Source organism: Telopea speciosissima, chromosome 1, assembly GCF_018873765.1.
Source record: "Telopea speciosissima isolate NSW1024214 ecotype Mountain lineage chromosome 1, Tspe_v1, whole genome shotgun sequence".
Classification (NCBI taxonomy): domain Eukaryota; kingdom Viridiplantae; phylum Streptophyta; class Magnoliopsida; order Proteales; family Proteaceae; genus Telopea; species Telopea speciosissima.
The window spans coordinates 32,675,956-32,692,009 of record NC_057916.1 but is presented as its reverse complement, the minus strand read 5'-3'; the positions used below and the strand labels follow the sequence as shown (position 1 = coordinate 32,692,009).

Here is a 16,054-nt window from a genome sequence, read left to right as displayed (position 1 = left end):
GAGGGTAAGAGGTCGAGGACCGCCCATCTAGGAGGACAGACCGCAGCCCGAGAGGAGTGAGAGGGCAAGCACCCCGAGTTCACACCACTAAACACCACCAGGTCCTAGATACTCATGCGGATCCAGGGCCGTGACCTACTCCATTGGCCACGACCCATGCTAGCGGGACCGAGAGAAGCGGAACCCTAACAAATATTGCCTCTTCCACAAAGAGAATGGGCACGACACGAGGAGTGCTATCAATTGAAGAGAGAGATAGAACAACTGGTAAGAGCAGAAGCTTGAACAAATATGTGAAGGGGAGACGTGACAACCGCTCGAGCCAAGGAGATAGAGGTCACGACGGAGACAGAGTGGAACCGAGACGAGAAGAAAGAAGAACGGATCGAGAGAGAGACCGCCCGAGAAGAGCGGAGAGATGCAACGAACCTAGTGGCACCAAGGGACCTCCTATCCTCACCATACTTGGAGGACCGGGCAAGAGTCCACCAGAAAGCTAAAGCTCATGCCAGGTTAGTGGGAGTGGCGGAGAAGCCCAACAAGATAGCCAGGACTGAGGCGGTGATCTCCTTCTCGGATGAAGACCTAGAAGGACTAAACTTCCCGCATGAAGATGCCCTGGTAGTACAGGTAGAGGTAGCCAATCGACCTGTACACAGGGTACTGATAGACACAGGGGCATCTGTTGATGTACTCTCCTTGGACGCCTATCTACAGTTCGGGTTCGGGGACGACCAGCTCAAACCAGAGCCCACTTATCTCCATGGATTCTCAGGTGCCACCGCCTCCATCAGAGGTACCATAGAACTACCCGTCACCTTCGGGGTATACCCTCAACAAGTAACCATCATGGTGAATTTCATGGTAGTCAGGTTCGTGGTGTCCTTCAACGGTCTCTTAGGGCGACCATCACTGACAGCCCTTAGAGGAGTCATATCGCCACTTCACCTAAAGATGAAGTTCCCCACCAAGAATGGGGTAGGTAAAGTCCGAGGAGATCAGAAGAAAGCAAGGGAGTGCTATGCCACCTTCATGAAAAAGAATAATGGCAACACCCATGGAATGGCACTCTGCCTAGAGAGCATGGTCAATGACCAGAGAGATGAACTGACAGAGAGAAGGGGAAGGCCAGTGGAAGACCTCATCCCCTGGCCCCTCAGCCAGGATGACCCCTCCAAGGTCGTTCAGGTTGGCTTGCTGCTAAACAAGGAACAGAAAGAAGGGCTTGGACACCTCCTCCAAGCAAACATGGATGTCTTCGCATGGTCGACCTCTGACATATCGGGAATACCATGTTCCATAGCGGAACACCGACTACATGTCGACCCAACCAGGAAGCCCGTTCAATAGAAGCGGCGTAACTTCGCCCTCGATCGACAACCAGCAATTAAGGAGGAGGTTAAGAAGTTAAGCCGATCAGGGTTCATCAGAAAGGAGAAGTTCCCAACCTGGCTCGCCAACGTGGTCATGGTACCAAAGCCAAATGGGAAGTGGAGGATGTGTGTCGACTATACCCACCTGAACAAGGCATGCCCAAAAGATGAGTACCCACTGCCCAGGATCGACCTACTGATCGACCCCACCGCCGGCTATGAGATGCCGAGTTTCATGGACGCCTACTCCGGATACAACAGATCCTCATGTATGAGGATGATGAGTCTTACGACATTTCGGACGGATAAAGAGAACTCACTGCTACCACGTCATGCCATTCGGGTAAAAGAATGCAGGACCGCCATCGAGGATGGTCAACAAGATGTTCGAGGAGCAGATCGGGCGCAACATGGAGGTATATGTGGATGACATGCTCGTAAAAAGCATCCACGCCAACCGACACCTGATCGACCTAGAGGAGGCATTTGCAGTACTGAGGAGGAACCAGATGAAGCTAAACCCTGCAAAGTGCGCCTTCGGCGTAACGTCAGGAAAATTCCTGGGGTTCATGGTTTCAGTCCGTGGAATAGAAGCCAACCCATCCAAGATCAAGGCCATCCAGGAAATGGCACCTCATCGAACGGTCAGGGAAGTGCAGAGGTTGAATGGAAGGGTCGCCGCCCTTTCCAAGTTCGTGTCACGATCAGGTGATAAGTGCTTACCATTCTTCAAAACATTAAAGAACCTCCGAAGCCCTAAAGATTTCACATGGACGGAAGAGTGCCAGAAGGCGTTCGGAGAATTGAAGGAGTACCTAGAGAGCCCACCACTGCTTGGGCGACCAGAACCTAACGAAGAGGTGCAGCTCTACCTGGCTCCACCCTGCCGCGGCCGCGCCGATCGTCGAAGGAAGAAGACAAAGTCCAGAGGCCCATCTATTATGTCAGCCATGTCCTGATCGATGCAGAGACCAGGTACACTCGGATCGAGAAGGTAGCCTTTGCATTGGTAACAGCAGCCAGGAAGCTACGACCATACTTCCAAGCCCATATCATCATAGTCCTCATAGACCTACCCCTGAAGAAGATACTGCACAAGCCGGACGTCTCCAGGCGATTGATAGCATGGGTGGTGGAGTTAAGTGAGCATGACATCAGGTTCCAACCAAGGACAGCCATCAAAGGCCAGGCTCTTGCAGATTTCATTGCAGAGTGTACCCTGTCTGAGATCGAGTCAGAAACAGGGGAGCCCGAAGAGAAGGATCACGGATCGTGGGACATGTTCGTGGACGGATCGAGCAATGCGGCAGGAAGCGGCGCAGGTCTCATATTAACCAGCCCCGAGGAATTTCGTATCCAATATGCTCTCCGATTCACCTTCCAAGCATCCAATAATGAAGCAGAATACGAGGCATTACTAGCTGGACTCCGGGTGGCCAAAGCCATCCATGTCACACACCTATCCACCCGGAGCGACTCCCAACTCGTGGTGAATCAGGTGAATGGAGAGTATGAGATGAAAGATGAGAGGATGGCATCATACCTAGCACGTGCTCAAGCGTTGATCGAGGGTTTTGTGAAGTTTGAGATGGTTCGAGTTCCCAGGGATGAGAACGCCGCCGCTGACGCCCTATCCAGGCTAGCCAATGAGGAACTCCGAAATTTGGCTAGCGCAGTCTATGTTGAGATCCTACATGAGCCAACGTACAAGGAAAAGCAGGTTAACGAGGTTGAGGAAGGACCTAGCTGGATGGACCCTCTACTCAACTACCTCCAAAACGATGTCTTACCAGAAGACAAGGCCGAGGCAAGGAAGATCAGGATGAGAGCTGCAAAGTACACCGTCCTAGACGGGGTACTATACAAGCGGGGGGCAACAGCACCACTACTCCGGTGCCTAGGACCCAAGGGGGCAGAGTACGCCCTAGCCGAAGTCCATGAGGGGATATGTGGAAGCCACATGGGGGGACAAGCCCTAGCCTACAAAATCCTCCGCCAAGGACTATACTGGCCATGAATGCAAGAGGAGGCCATCCAATATGCCAAGAAGTGCGAGTAATGTCAGTTGTTCGCCCCCGTACCCCATCTACCCGCCACCAAGCTGACATCAATCCTCAACCCCATACCTTTTGCTATGTGGGGACTAGACATCTTAGGCAACTTCACCGCAGCACCGGGAAACAGAAAGTACCTGGTCATCGCGATCGACTACTTCACTAAGTGGGTCGAAGCTAAACCCTTGGCCAAGATAACAGAGACAGAGATGGAGAAGTTCGTCCGCGATGACGTCATCTACAGGTTCAGGGTACCACGGATACTCGTCTCAGACAATGGAAAATAATTTAACAACCCCAAATTCCAAGCATTCTGTCACAGCTACAACATCGACTATCAGCCTGTGTTGGTAGCATACCCACAGGCCAATGGTCAGGTGGAGGTCACCAACAGAACGCTACTGGAAGGAGTCAAGAAAAGGCTAGACGGAGCCAAAGGCAAGTGGGTAGAAGAGCTACCAAGTGTCCTGTGGGCATACCGAACTACAGTACGGACGCCCATAGGAGAGAGCCCATTCCGCCTAGCATATGGCATTGAAGCATTGGCGCCAGTAGAGGTCTGCGCCATGTCCCATAGGGTTTTGCACTTCAATGAACGTACCTATGTCGACGGACTGCGGGCGAACCTAGACTTTATAGATGAGGTCCGCGAGAGAGCACTACTAAGGAACGTCGCCTACCAGCAACGTACTGCCAGGTACTATAATGCCAGGGTCAAGGAAAGGCTATTCCACCAGGGAGATTTAGTACTACGGAGGGCAAGTGCATCACAGCCACAGAAGGCAGGGAAGCTGTCACCCAACTGGGAAGGACCCTACATAATCTCCAAGCAGATACGCCCAGGGACTTACCGCTTGAAGACTCCAGGGGGCAAGAAGGTAGACCATACCTGGAACTCAGAACATCTGAAGAAGAGCTACTAGTAGAAGCATAGCAGTAGTGGTAGTGATAACAGAAGCAGTAGCAGTAGGAGTAGCAGTAGGCGACATCACTGTTTCAAGGCCAATGTGAATTTCATTCAAAATAAAGAGATGTTGCAAGAATACTTGTCTTCTTCTACCACTCAATCGAATCACTGCCACTACATTAAGGCGACACGCCAACACTGAGGCTTCATGCCTAAGGCGATATGCCAACACTGAGGCTTCATGCCTAAGGCGACATGCCAACACTAAGGCTTCATGCCTAAGGCGATATGCCAACACTGAGGCTTCATGCCTAAGGCGATATACCAACACTGAGGCTTTATGCCTAAGGCAACATGCCAACATCGAGGCTTCATGCCTAAGGCGACATGCCAACACCGAGGCTTTATGCCTAAGGCGACATGCCAACATGAGGCTTCATGCCTAAGGCGACATGCCAACATCGAGGCTTCATGCCTAAGGCGACATGCCAACACCGAGGCTTCATGCCTAAGGCGACATACCAACATGAGGCTTTATGCCTAAGGCAATATGCCAAACATCGAGGCTTTATGCCTAAGGCAACATGCCAACATCGAGGCTTCATGCCTAAGGCGACATGCCAACACTGAGGCTTTATGCCTAAGACAACATGCCAACATCGAGGCTTCATGCCTAAGGCGATATGCCAACACTGAGGCTTTACGCCTAAGGCAACATGCCAACATTGAGGCTTTATGCCTAAGGCAACATGCCAACATCGAGGCTTCATGCCTAAGGCAATATGCCAACACTGAGGCTCTGCGCCTAAGGCGGTAACCAACCAAGGTCCGAGGATCACCAAGGCACGACGCCATTACCAAAATCCCATGATTATCAAGGGTCAGAGAGTATCAACGCCCAAACAATCACCAGGAGACAATGCAGTCAAAGAAAAGCAAAAGCGATCACATAGAAAAGTCATAGTAGTTACAAACTCAAGTTCAAAAAAGGAAAAAGGTTGAGACGTCTACAGGATCGGTACGGCCATAGGGTCAAGGGATCACAGAGTGGTGGGTCACCTCCGACCCGGCAGGAGACATCATGTCCACCTCAAGAGGATGCGCAGCAGCACCCCCTCTCAGGCAGGACAGCCTCCACCTCTGACACCAGAACGCTCTCCACCACAGCTACACCCGGAAGTGCCGCAGCAAACTCAGAGAACCCCAAAACAGAGAAGTCATAATCGGGGGTCACCTCCAGGACACAAGCGGCTAAGTCCTAGACCCCTCCCTCATAGGCGGGTTGAAGCTACGCCTGATACAGCGTCGAGAACGCAGGGGATGCCTGAAACTCAGCCATAGCTCGCTCACCTGCAGATGCCAGCTCCGCCTCATGCCTTCCCCTCAATGAATGAAGCTCCTCCTCCAGGGCAAGAACCCTAGCCGAGCTCTCGGCTGCACCAGCAGAGGTCGCACGCAGCTCCTCAGACACCTCCAGGAGCTTCCCGGACGCCACCACAAGCTCCCCCGACACCCTCTGTGCGTCGGCCTCGGCTCTCTCACGGGCATCAATCTGTCCCTGGAGCTCCCTCTCCACGTCCTGTAGGGTGCGTTGTATCTGCACCTCACGAGAAGCATGACCCTCCAATCGAAGCACCGCCTCAGTAATACAGTGATGGACCTACAATCAACATGGCAGGCAGTAAAACAATCTAAAAATAAATGGAGCAATGAACATGACGAGACAAAAAAGGGATAACTCACCGAGGCCATATCATGGTAGAGGGTCTGAGCCAGACAAGCATCGCTAAGCCTCTGCAAGGCCATCCTCGCGGTAGGGAGCATGCCCCTATCCACCCACTCCCACGACACACCGGCTTCGGCCAAGGTCGAGCCCTCAGGCACGCCCAAGGTGATCACCAGGAACTCACCCAGCGTGGGAAGATCAGTGGTAGTACCTCCAGAGGAACCCACACCTTTCCCCTTGGAAAGGGGCAATACAGAAGATCCGGAAGGAGCGACAGAGGGAGGCAGAGGCACAGAGCCAGAAACGCCATCATCATCAGGAGAAGTATGGGGAAGGAGGACACGCACACCAGAGCTCGTCACGCGGGCATGCCCCGGTCCACCCTTCCGCTTCGCTCCAACCACCACAGGTGCAGAAGCCCCACTAACATCGGTCACTCCAACAGATGGACCACCCTGAGAAGCGGCCTTCCTCCGTAGATTGCCACGGAGCAAACTGAAGTCCGGACGCGTATCCACTGCATAGACCGCCCAACCAATCAGATGACAAATACATTCAAATACCAACATGCCAATCAAATACAAAAGACAATGCTCTTACCAGGACTCAGCTTCCAGAGAGACAGGAAGGCCTCCGAGTCCAACTCCTGGACGTGGAACGGATCGCGACCCAGGCATAGCTTGAGGGAGTCACCCTCAAAATCACTCAGCTTAAGCCCCTGATTGACCCTCTTGAGGTCAATAACTTCCCTAACAGTCCGTAATGGGCATCGGGGGACCGTGGTAAAAAAGAAGCGATCCCTCCAATACTTCACATGACTAGTGATCCCCATGAGAAGTTCCACAGAGGCGTAGGGCCCCTTGAGACACGGCGATCAAAGTGATAGCATCCATGGTTTCCCTTCTTCAACAGATAAAAGTGGGAGAAAAGGGGAACAGTGGCGGCACGCCCCAGGCGGGCGAAGAAGACATAGAAACCCAAGATCACCCTCCAAGAGTTGGGCAACACCTGCCCAGGGGTGAGGTGCCAATGCTCTAACACTAACTCGACAAAGCGAGGGATACGAAGGCGAAGGCCCTAAAGAAAAAATGAACGGTAGAGATAGATCTCACCCGCACGATGAGAGAAGGCATACTCGCCAGGCCTAGGAGCACGCAACATGACCTCGGCGAGAATATGGAACTCCTCACAGAGGGAGACCAAGTCAGAAGGTGACAAGATGCTAGCAACAAGGCCTAACCTGTCAGCAGGACCGGCGGCTGAGGATACCGCCCCAGAGGGCTGACGATCCCTACTGGGACCAGAGACACTAGAAGGTCCCACTCCTCCATCAGTATTACTAGGGGAGGGTATAGAGGAGGGAGTACCCACAGAAGAAGGCGATCCGGGGGAACGCTCCTCTGAAGATCCAACCCCGACTGAAGCAGGGCCAAGGTCACCCAGGAACGACATGAAGGACAAGAGGGGAATGAACTACTTACTCGAGAAAGCAATCTCCCCGAAGCTGGCAAGAAAAATGAAAGGAATGCCACCTGCAAAATATAAACAGCAGATCCATCACATACAAGAGGAAGAACAGGGAAGAAGAGCGAGGGTCCATCACACCCACGCCGCAGCCACCATAGGCGCGGCCACACCGGCAAGGCGCGGCCACCCCAGGCGCGGCCAGCCAGGTGCGGCCACACTCGCAAGGCGCGGCCACACCCAGGCGTGGCCACCCCAAGCGCGACCGCCCCAGCGGCCACCCAGGCGCGGCCACACCCACAGGCGCGGCCTCACGGAGGCGTGGCCACACCCGCAGGCTCGGCCTCACTGAGGCGCCACCCTACAAAAAAAAAAAAAAAGAGAAAAAGAAAGAAAGGGGATCGATTTACCTCAGAAAAAAGACGACCGCACGGAAAGACAGGCACACGACGATGACGTAGCCACACCACGAGGCACAATCAAGTGATAGAGGTCACAAGAGGCAAGGCACTCAAGCCAAGCACCACTCAAGCCTTCCAAGCAAACCAAGGCACCAAGAGAACACAAACCAAACACAAGGACCCAAAATCAAGCAAAGTGGATACTAGTGGAGGTGACCCAAAAAAAGGCACACGGTGGGCACCAAAGAGAGGACAAAAGACAAAAAGGGGAATGCAAAGGGGGAATTAAAGGAGAGCAAAAGGGGAGACAAAAAGTAAGAAAGAGAAATGAGAAGTGAAAGAAGAGAAAGTGAGAGGAAGGAACATATACCTACGAAAAACAAAAGAAGAAAAAGTGTAGGAGGAAAGGTTTGAACCCCTAACCTCTCCTACCTCATTAGTGGATTTACAGGCAAACCCCACAAGGAAAGTCTATTCGCAGCGGACCCCTCACTACGTAAAGGCATCTACTCTCTTGGACATCCTATCCCAAGAGAGTGGGGGGCAAATGATACATCCAACATTCATCGGGCCAATCAACGACCGCCACGTGTCACAGACGACCCGCTCCATAGCCAAGGGGAACGAACCGGGGTCCCAGCACCCAGGCGCGCCCTCACCCAGGCACAGCCACCACTAGGGCGCGGCCTCACCTAGCCGCGGCCACACATCAGGGCGCGGCCTCACCCAGGCGCGGCCACACATCCGGGGCGCTGCCTCACCTAAGCGCCGCCACACATCCAGGCGCGGCCTGCACCCAGGCACAGCATCGTGGGCACGTGAGGTGGGGGCTACCCATCTACGACCCGATCGTATCGCTAAGACTCATGTCACCACCAGGACTCTGGACCGCCGCTTAGAGGTCACGTCACCCAGACGGATTCAAGCACCAAGGACGTTATCACCACAGGCGGGTATCTATCCACCAAGGATCCTGATGCCACCAGGACACTCCCTCCCACGGGGAGATGGCCAATCAGGATAGAGCCCCGTTACCCAGGGCCTCTATCCACTCAACGGGATAATCGCCATCAAACTGGGACTCTCCACACCGCCATACGCTACTATAAAAGGCAAGGTACGCAACCCCATCAGGGACATCTAAACTCATATTGAATAATCACTATTCATCTATTTGCGCCAGGAGATCTAACTTTGGCATCGGAGAGCCCTAGGCCGGAACCACACTAGTTCTCTCTGTTGACCCCTTGGTCCACTTGCAGGTGACGGTACTCGTAGGACCGCTCGACGATTTCTTGATGCAACACCATGGTTCATCAACACAAGGTTGAATGGAAGAAAGCTATGCAAGAAGAGCTTGATTCTTTGCATAAGAATAAGACCTATGAGTTGGTTGAACTACCAAAAGGGCGAAAGGCTTTGAAGAACAAGTGGGTTTTCAAGCTGAAAAATGAAGATGACAAAAAGAAAATGAGGTACAAGGCAAGGCTAGTTGTTAAAGGATTTGGGCAGAAAAAAAGTATTGATTTTGATGAGATTTTTTCTCCTGTGGTGAAGATGACTTCTATTCGTACTATGCTTGGTCTAGCCGCTTGTCAAGACTTAGGGATTGAGCAGTTGGATGTGAAAACTGCTTTCTTGCATGGAGATTTAAAGGAATAAATTTACATGGAGCAGCCGGAAGGGTTCCTTGTGAAGGGCAAGGAGCACATGGTATGCAAGTTGAAGAAGAGCTTGTATGGTTTGAAGCAAGCACCACGACAATGGTACATTAAATTTGATTCATTTATGATGAGTAATGGTTTTACTAGAACCATTGCTGACCATTGTGTTTACCTCAGAAAATATTCAGATTCTTTCTTTATTATTCTCTTGTTGTATGTTGATGATATGTTCATTGTTGGTCAAGATGCTAACTTAATTGACAAGTTGAAGAAAGATTTAAACAAGGTCTTTGACATGAAGGACCTTGGGGTAGCAAAACAAATTTTGGGCATGACAATCAAGCGTGATAGGAAGAATAAGAAGTTATGGTTATCACAAGAAAAGTACATTGAGAAAGTACTTACAAGATCCAACATGAAGAATGCAAAGCCCGTGAGTACACCATTAGCTAGTCATTTCAAGTTGAGTGCTAAGTTGTCTCCAACTAGCAATGAAGAAAAGAAGGAAATGGAGAAGATCCCCTACGCTTCAGCTGTAGGGAGTTTGATGTATGCTATGGTATGTACAAGGCCCGACATAACACATGCCACTGGTGTTGTTAGTAGGTACTTAGCAAATCCAGGTAAGCAACATTGGGAAACTGTAAAATGGATTCTAAGGTATCTAAGGGGCACATCTAAAATTTGTTTATGCTTTGAAAATTCATCATCCATGGTGGAAGGCTATACAGATTCAGATATGGCAGGAGATATTGACAGAAGGAAGTCTACTTCAGGTTATTTGTTTACTTTTGCAGGGGGAGCCATCTCTTGGCAATCTAAATTGCAAAAGTGTGTTGCTCTATCAACTACAGAGGCAGAATACATTGCTGTTACAGAAGCTTGTAAAGAGATGCTATGGTTAAAACGTTTTCTTATGGAGTTGGGTTTGGAACAAAAGGAGTATGTTGTTAGGTGTGACAGTCAAAATGTCATTGATTTGAGCAAGAATGCTACATTCCACTCTAGGACCAAGCACATTGATGTCTGGTATCATTGGATTAGAGATGTCCTTGAAAATGGTTTGATGAAGATCAATAAAATCCATACTGATAGGAATCCATCAAATATGATGACCAAGACAGTGCCAAAGGAGAAACATGAACTATGCAGGAATTTGGCAGGCATGGATTCCATGTAAGCCTGCAGTATGGGGGAGTCCTCCTCATGGGATTGGAAGGGGAGTTTGTTGGGTGTTGGGCTATATTGGTCCAGCCCCATGTGGAGCTTTTTGGGTGCTTGGACCAAGTTGGGTCAAAACCCGCCAAATGTGAGTTGGCATCCACCTTCTCATTCTTAGTGGTTTTTTGAATTTGAAAGGTCTCCTACGTAAAATGAGATGAGAGGTTTCTTTCTTTGCAAGAAAAAGGAAGCGAGAGAATGAGTGGACTTTTTCTAAGGAGAGAAAAAGTTGTTTTTCACCTTTTTGAGAAGAAGAAGACAAAAAAGAGGTTTTTGTTCTTGGAGCTCTTGGAGAAGAAGAATTGCAGAATTTTTGTGGAGGTTTAACTCTCACATTTGGGTCATTCTTGAGACCGTTTTTTGCTACATCTCATGCTCTTGTTTAGCAGGGTAACCGAAGTTGCAGCTTGCTTTCTCGATTGGGTTCTCTAAGCTTTAGGAGAAATTGTTGGTGGCTTTTAGAGGTGATTTGGTAGTTTTTCCTTTAAAGTGTGAGGTAACCTTGTAATCTTTCCAAGTGCTTGTGATTTCTTTTCTCAATATTGTGGTGGATCTCAAGTTTGGGCATAAACTTGAGAAGTGAATCATTGTAATCCTTTATTTGATTTAGTGGATTATTTTTGGAGTTGTCCCGTGGTTTTTCTCTTCACATTGAAGGGTTTTCCATGTTAAATCTTGTGTTTTTTTGGTTTGTGGTTGCTTGTTTGGTTTCTATTTTTCATTTATTTGCTTCTTTGATTCACATAAGCGAGAAGGTTATTCCGCATCTCTTCCCAACAGAAAGTACTACTGTCTCCTACAGCTCCATTGCCTTCTATCATCCCTTTCTATGATGTTATGGAGGATGGGTGATAAAAAATGCTCAGGGAGAGAAAACTGATGTTTATGTGATTCAATATTATCCAAATTTTTATTCACCAATCCCATCTATATGGCAGTTAGGGCTTCATCAAGTGGGAGTTGCGCCACTGAAGTGCCACATGAGCAGTGAAACAATGTAACCCTCGCTTCTAATCATTCTTTTCCTAAAATATGAAGGCAATGCTAGTGAAATAGATGAGAAGATTTTGTTTACTTGTCATTCTTGTTCATCGGTGATAAAGGAGGCCGGAATTCTGAAGCTTGCTTGAAGGAATCAACGGAAGTCCCACAATTTACTGGGGGCACTTGCAGGTTCTAGACAGCTGGTTTATTCTTTGTAAGCTGTAACGTTTTGTATATTTTGAATGATGATATTGTGAGTAGTAGATACCCAAGTTTAACTACATTGATTTCATAGCTTGATCCCATCTTGGACGGCAAATAAGTAAATAAAAGGGCAAAAAAAATATGGTCAGACCTTTCTTGCATTTCTTTCATGTCCACCTTTCGATTTGAGCCTGAACACTACAAACATCTCATATTGAGCTACAAGACATGGTGCATTTTATCTTAATGTGGTTACTTAGGCCATGTTATTGAATTTATGCAGAGCTAAATACAAGTTATTCAATTATTTTCGGAAACTTATCCTAAAACCACACTTTGGCCATTTTTCTCCTCATTAACAACTTTTGGGTGAATAGGTATTGCGGATTTAAAGGAAACCAGGCTTCAGAAGAATTGTAGCTTTGTGTAGTTTATATCCTTGTTAAGTTAGTTCAAAAAAACAAAAAAAAATTGATCCTTGATATGATGGCACCCTTAATGCTAGCAGAACTGTGACTTTTAAGCTCCAGCTCACTCTAAAACCGAATTCTTTTGAGCATGAAGCTGTCCTGAATTGGGTGACATTTAATGGTTTAAAGTTGAATAATGACCATTGATAGTCTTGAAGCAACAATATTATGTTTCAGCCTTGCTAGTAACCCCAGTGCATTTTTACAAGTAAACCTGGTTAGAAGCTTTTCTGCAAAGTGAGACCCTCCATACAAAACCAAAAGTAAATGCTTGTTTTAAACCTAAGGGTGCTTAGTGGTTATAACCAAACGCTGGAGGCCGACAGGCTGTGATTTCAGATCGTTGACTGACAAAGCTCTCTCTAAACATGGCATGCATCACGTATAGCTTGTCTGGTAGTGCTTCTTCAACATTCATTCTAGTCTTTTTCTGAGAAAATGACTTGAGGGTTAAACAACTCGTTTCAAGATTCACTCCAGTCTCTTTCTTAAAGGTTAAACAACTCTCAGATCTTTTGATCAGCAGAAGCTTTCACCGGAAACATCTTCCCCATCTTGCCTACAAGCATGAGTTTCAACACTCTTGTGGGAAGAAAATGGCAGAAAGGTCGACGGAACTGATTTTTTAGATCTTTTCATCAAATGTTTCTTCATATTTTACTGACCCAGACATTAAAACATGCAATATAGCTACCCTTATCAGTTTCCAATACAAAGCCAGCCATGACTGAAAAAGAATTAAAATTCCTACCAAAATAGTGATATTTAGCATTACTTTTAATGTTATTAGTTCTTAAAATAGAGAGAATTTTAATGCTCTAAACCAGTGGCTAGATGTGGTCTTAAAAAACAGGGAGAACTCCAAACCCCAAGTAAATGAAGTGATGGAGTGAAGAATATTGCTCTAAATCATAAGTTATTCTGCAGTGAAATGTGAACTGTTAATTCTCAAAGTGAGATAAGATCCCATGATTTTCTACTGCTTGTGTGATGCACGGATGCAGTAATGGAGTTAGATCAACCAATTAAGTTTCGATTGCTTCATCATGGAATCATCTTGAACCATACCAACTTGTAAGATCATTACCATATTTTAATGCATCAAAAGACCAGAGATCAATTTATCAGGTCAGGGAGAGAGATCATATGTGCTCAAATAAAACAAACCTGACAATATGATCAAATGAAGGCATAATATCCCACATGTATTGTCTTTTATTTTCTTCAAATTTTCTTTAAAATAAAATACAATAACCAAAACTAGGGAGAAACATATAAATGTTGTGTTGCTTTATACAATTGCAAAGGAAGCAAACATCTCTATCTCTACATACAGTTCTGCTTTTAATGGGGGAATTATTACAGTTTACAAGACAAGAACATCACAAAAAGGATCAAAATGAGCCATGGACCTGTCAAAATATGAAAAATTAACAAAAAAAGATGTAACTTGACAAAGTAAATTTTTTTTCTTCTCGTTTTCCTGTTTTTTTTTTTCCTCTTTGCACCTATCAAATCTATAATTTCAGAAGTCGCTCTATTGAGAAAGATCCAACTCGATCCTGTAGTCTTGGAGAACCCAAGCAGAAAGATCTGTTTGTGTTGATATGAGATGAACAGGTCTTCTCTTCTCCCTATATATCTTGTGGGTTGTTTTTGCCAAGCAAGCTCTAGGCTTTTATGCACAAGAACCCAAGCCTTTAGCCTCTGATCCTTTCATGATTCTGAGTCTTTTGCAAGAAGAGATAAACATATCCCATGGAACATCTCCAACCAACATCCAGTCACCATCTTTGTCTTCATAAGTAGGTACATACTCTGAATCATTGTATCCTTCCCTCTCTGAATATTCACCTGCAAAACCAAAACAGAACTCATAAGTCTCATATGATCATTAAAACAAAGCATCAAAACGAACGGAACATCAATAACGATGCTTACCTATGGTGAACTTGAACATATCCTCCAAGGCCTTGAGGAGCTTAGGATAACCTTCGTAGAGCTTGAGATCAATCTTTCTGAGATAAGGAGCTCCATCCATGCTCACTTTAACATAGATTCCAGATGCTTCGGCCTCAGTTTTCTTAGGTTGAAAGCTATTCTTCCTGTAAGATCGAATTGGCGGCCATCCAACTACTTGTGCCCTATAATCATTCCAAATCATTCACAGCCAAATCAGTACTCAAACCTCCAGACATACAAAACCAGAAATCAAATCTATAGAGAAGTTAGATATTAGATCCAGGGAGTTTAGTTTCTTGACTTACTTGGCCGCCGGCGCGGTTTCCCGGTCACCATCTCTTGCATCAGAAGCGCAGGAAGCGCTCTTGGACTCATCAGTAGACCCAGACAACGGTCTCTTATTGATCCTGACTGCAGCAGGAGCCATGAGCTTATCTTTCTCAGAGTCATCCGTCCCCGGCAACCCTAATCTCAGCTCCGTCGCCTTGAGGTTGAGATCGCTCTCGTATGTCACTGTGCTTTCCATTTCTTTCTTAACTTTCTATGATCAAGCCTTGGCAACCAAGAATCTCCGATCAGATACCGGCGATTTCGTGAGTCGTCTTCTTCTTCTTGTTATCTTCTGGTTAGGTTTAGCTTGCAGATGTGAGAATGGATGGATTGGAAGAGCAGAGGTTGAATAGATATAATATAGAAGAAAGGCCGAAGGAGAGAGAGAGAGAGAGAGAGACAAAGTGTGGGCAATTCATGAATTCGGGACAGAGACAGCTAAGCTGTCGGTCACATGAGCAGCACCTTTGAGAAGTTTGTCACAGTGGGTAGGGGACAAGCTCCGGACAAGCTCAGCCGCCCATATGGAAGACTAGTCAGACTTGTATGACCTTTCTTGATTGGATGGCGTTGATACGATTTGATGCGGAGGTAAATCAGGAGCGTTGGATCATTAGGTCTGATCCCCATGTGAATGGGGATGGCATGGCCATATGACCATATCACAACATGTGGGAATGAGTCAATGGTGGGAAAGTTGAAAACTAGCAGTAAGCGACTAAACGGGAGTGGATGATTAGGTGACACATGGCATGTATGGATGCCATGCGAATGTAAACCATTTAACATTGTCAACCTTTCTTTTCCCTTTTCGCTGCGTTTGTGTCAAGGGTATTTCAGTAAACGGTCGTGTTCATCATGTATATTAGCGTAATTAAATTCGATTTATGAGGGTACTTTCGTCCGTTCAAGAGGGCCTACAAACTTGAGTGGAGCGGAGAATAATGAATACGCTTTTTCTTCGCTGGTGTTTACATCACAGTATCAACGCTGTCATGTTTTGGTTTTGGGGAACTTTGAGATAGCGACGAAGGAGACTCAGACTCGGAAGTCTTTGTGCGTAAGAAAGTAAAAACCTTGTTGGTGGGGGTTAGGATCACTTTACGAGAATAACTCAAAGTCGTTTAGATGGAATTCATTCTATGGGATCCATATGAAGTGGATTCTATTTGAACAGCGCACAACGGTTTTCATACGTTCACGTACATGAATGTGAGTCCAACTCCCCCTCGTATTATGTAACAGCTGCAAGAGATAGGGTTTTGAAAAATCAGATCAAATTGGTCAAGTAGAT

The 16,054-nt window shown here is 47.2% G+C and overlaps 1 protein-coding gene across 1 annotated transcript; it reads right to left on the bottom strand.

Moving 5' to 3' along the window:
• Positions 1 to 14,032: 14,032 nt before the first annotated feature.
• LOC122648765 (auxin-induced protein 22B-like) lies at positions 14,033 to 15,031 on the bottom strand. The gene is made up of 3 exons (XM_043841985.1): positions 14,736 to 15,031; positions 14,410 to 14,612; positions 14,033 to 14,322 (listed from the first exon to the last, which is right to left on the bottom strand). The coding sequence occupies exons 1-3, from the start codon at positions 14,954 to 14,956 to the stop codon at positions 14,147 to 14,149; spliced, it is 600 nt and encodes a 199-aa protein (XP_043697920.1). The 5' UTR covers positions 14,957 to 15,031; the 3' UTR covers positions 14,033 to 14,146.
• Positions 15,032 to 16,054: the final 1,023 nt, after the last annotated feature.

What these genes read in the sequence shown, in the direction of transcription:
- LOC122648765 (XM_043841985.1), bottom strand. Translation starts at nt 14,956, where the DNA reads ATGGAAAGCACAGTGACATACGAGAGCGATCTCAACCTCAAGGCGACG. An exon ending in GAAACCGCGCCGGCGGCCAA is followed by an intron (nt 14,613 to 14,735) that starts GTAAGTCAAGAA and finishes GAATGATTATAG; the next exon opens with GGCACAAGTAGTTGGATGGC. An exon ending in TATGTTCAAGTTCACCATAG is followed by an intron (nt 14,323 to 14,409) that starts GTAAGCATCGTT and finishes TTGGTTTTGCAG; the next exon opens with GTGAATATTCAGAGAGGGAA.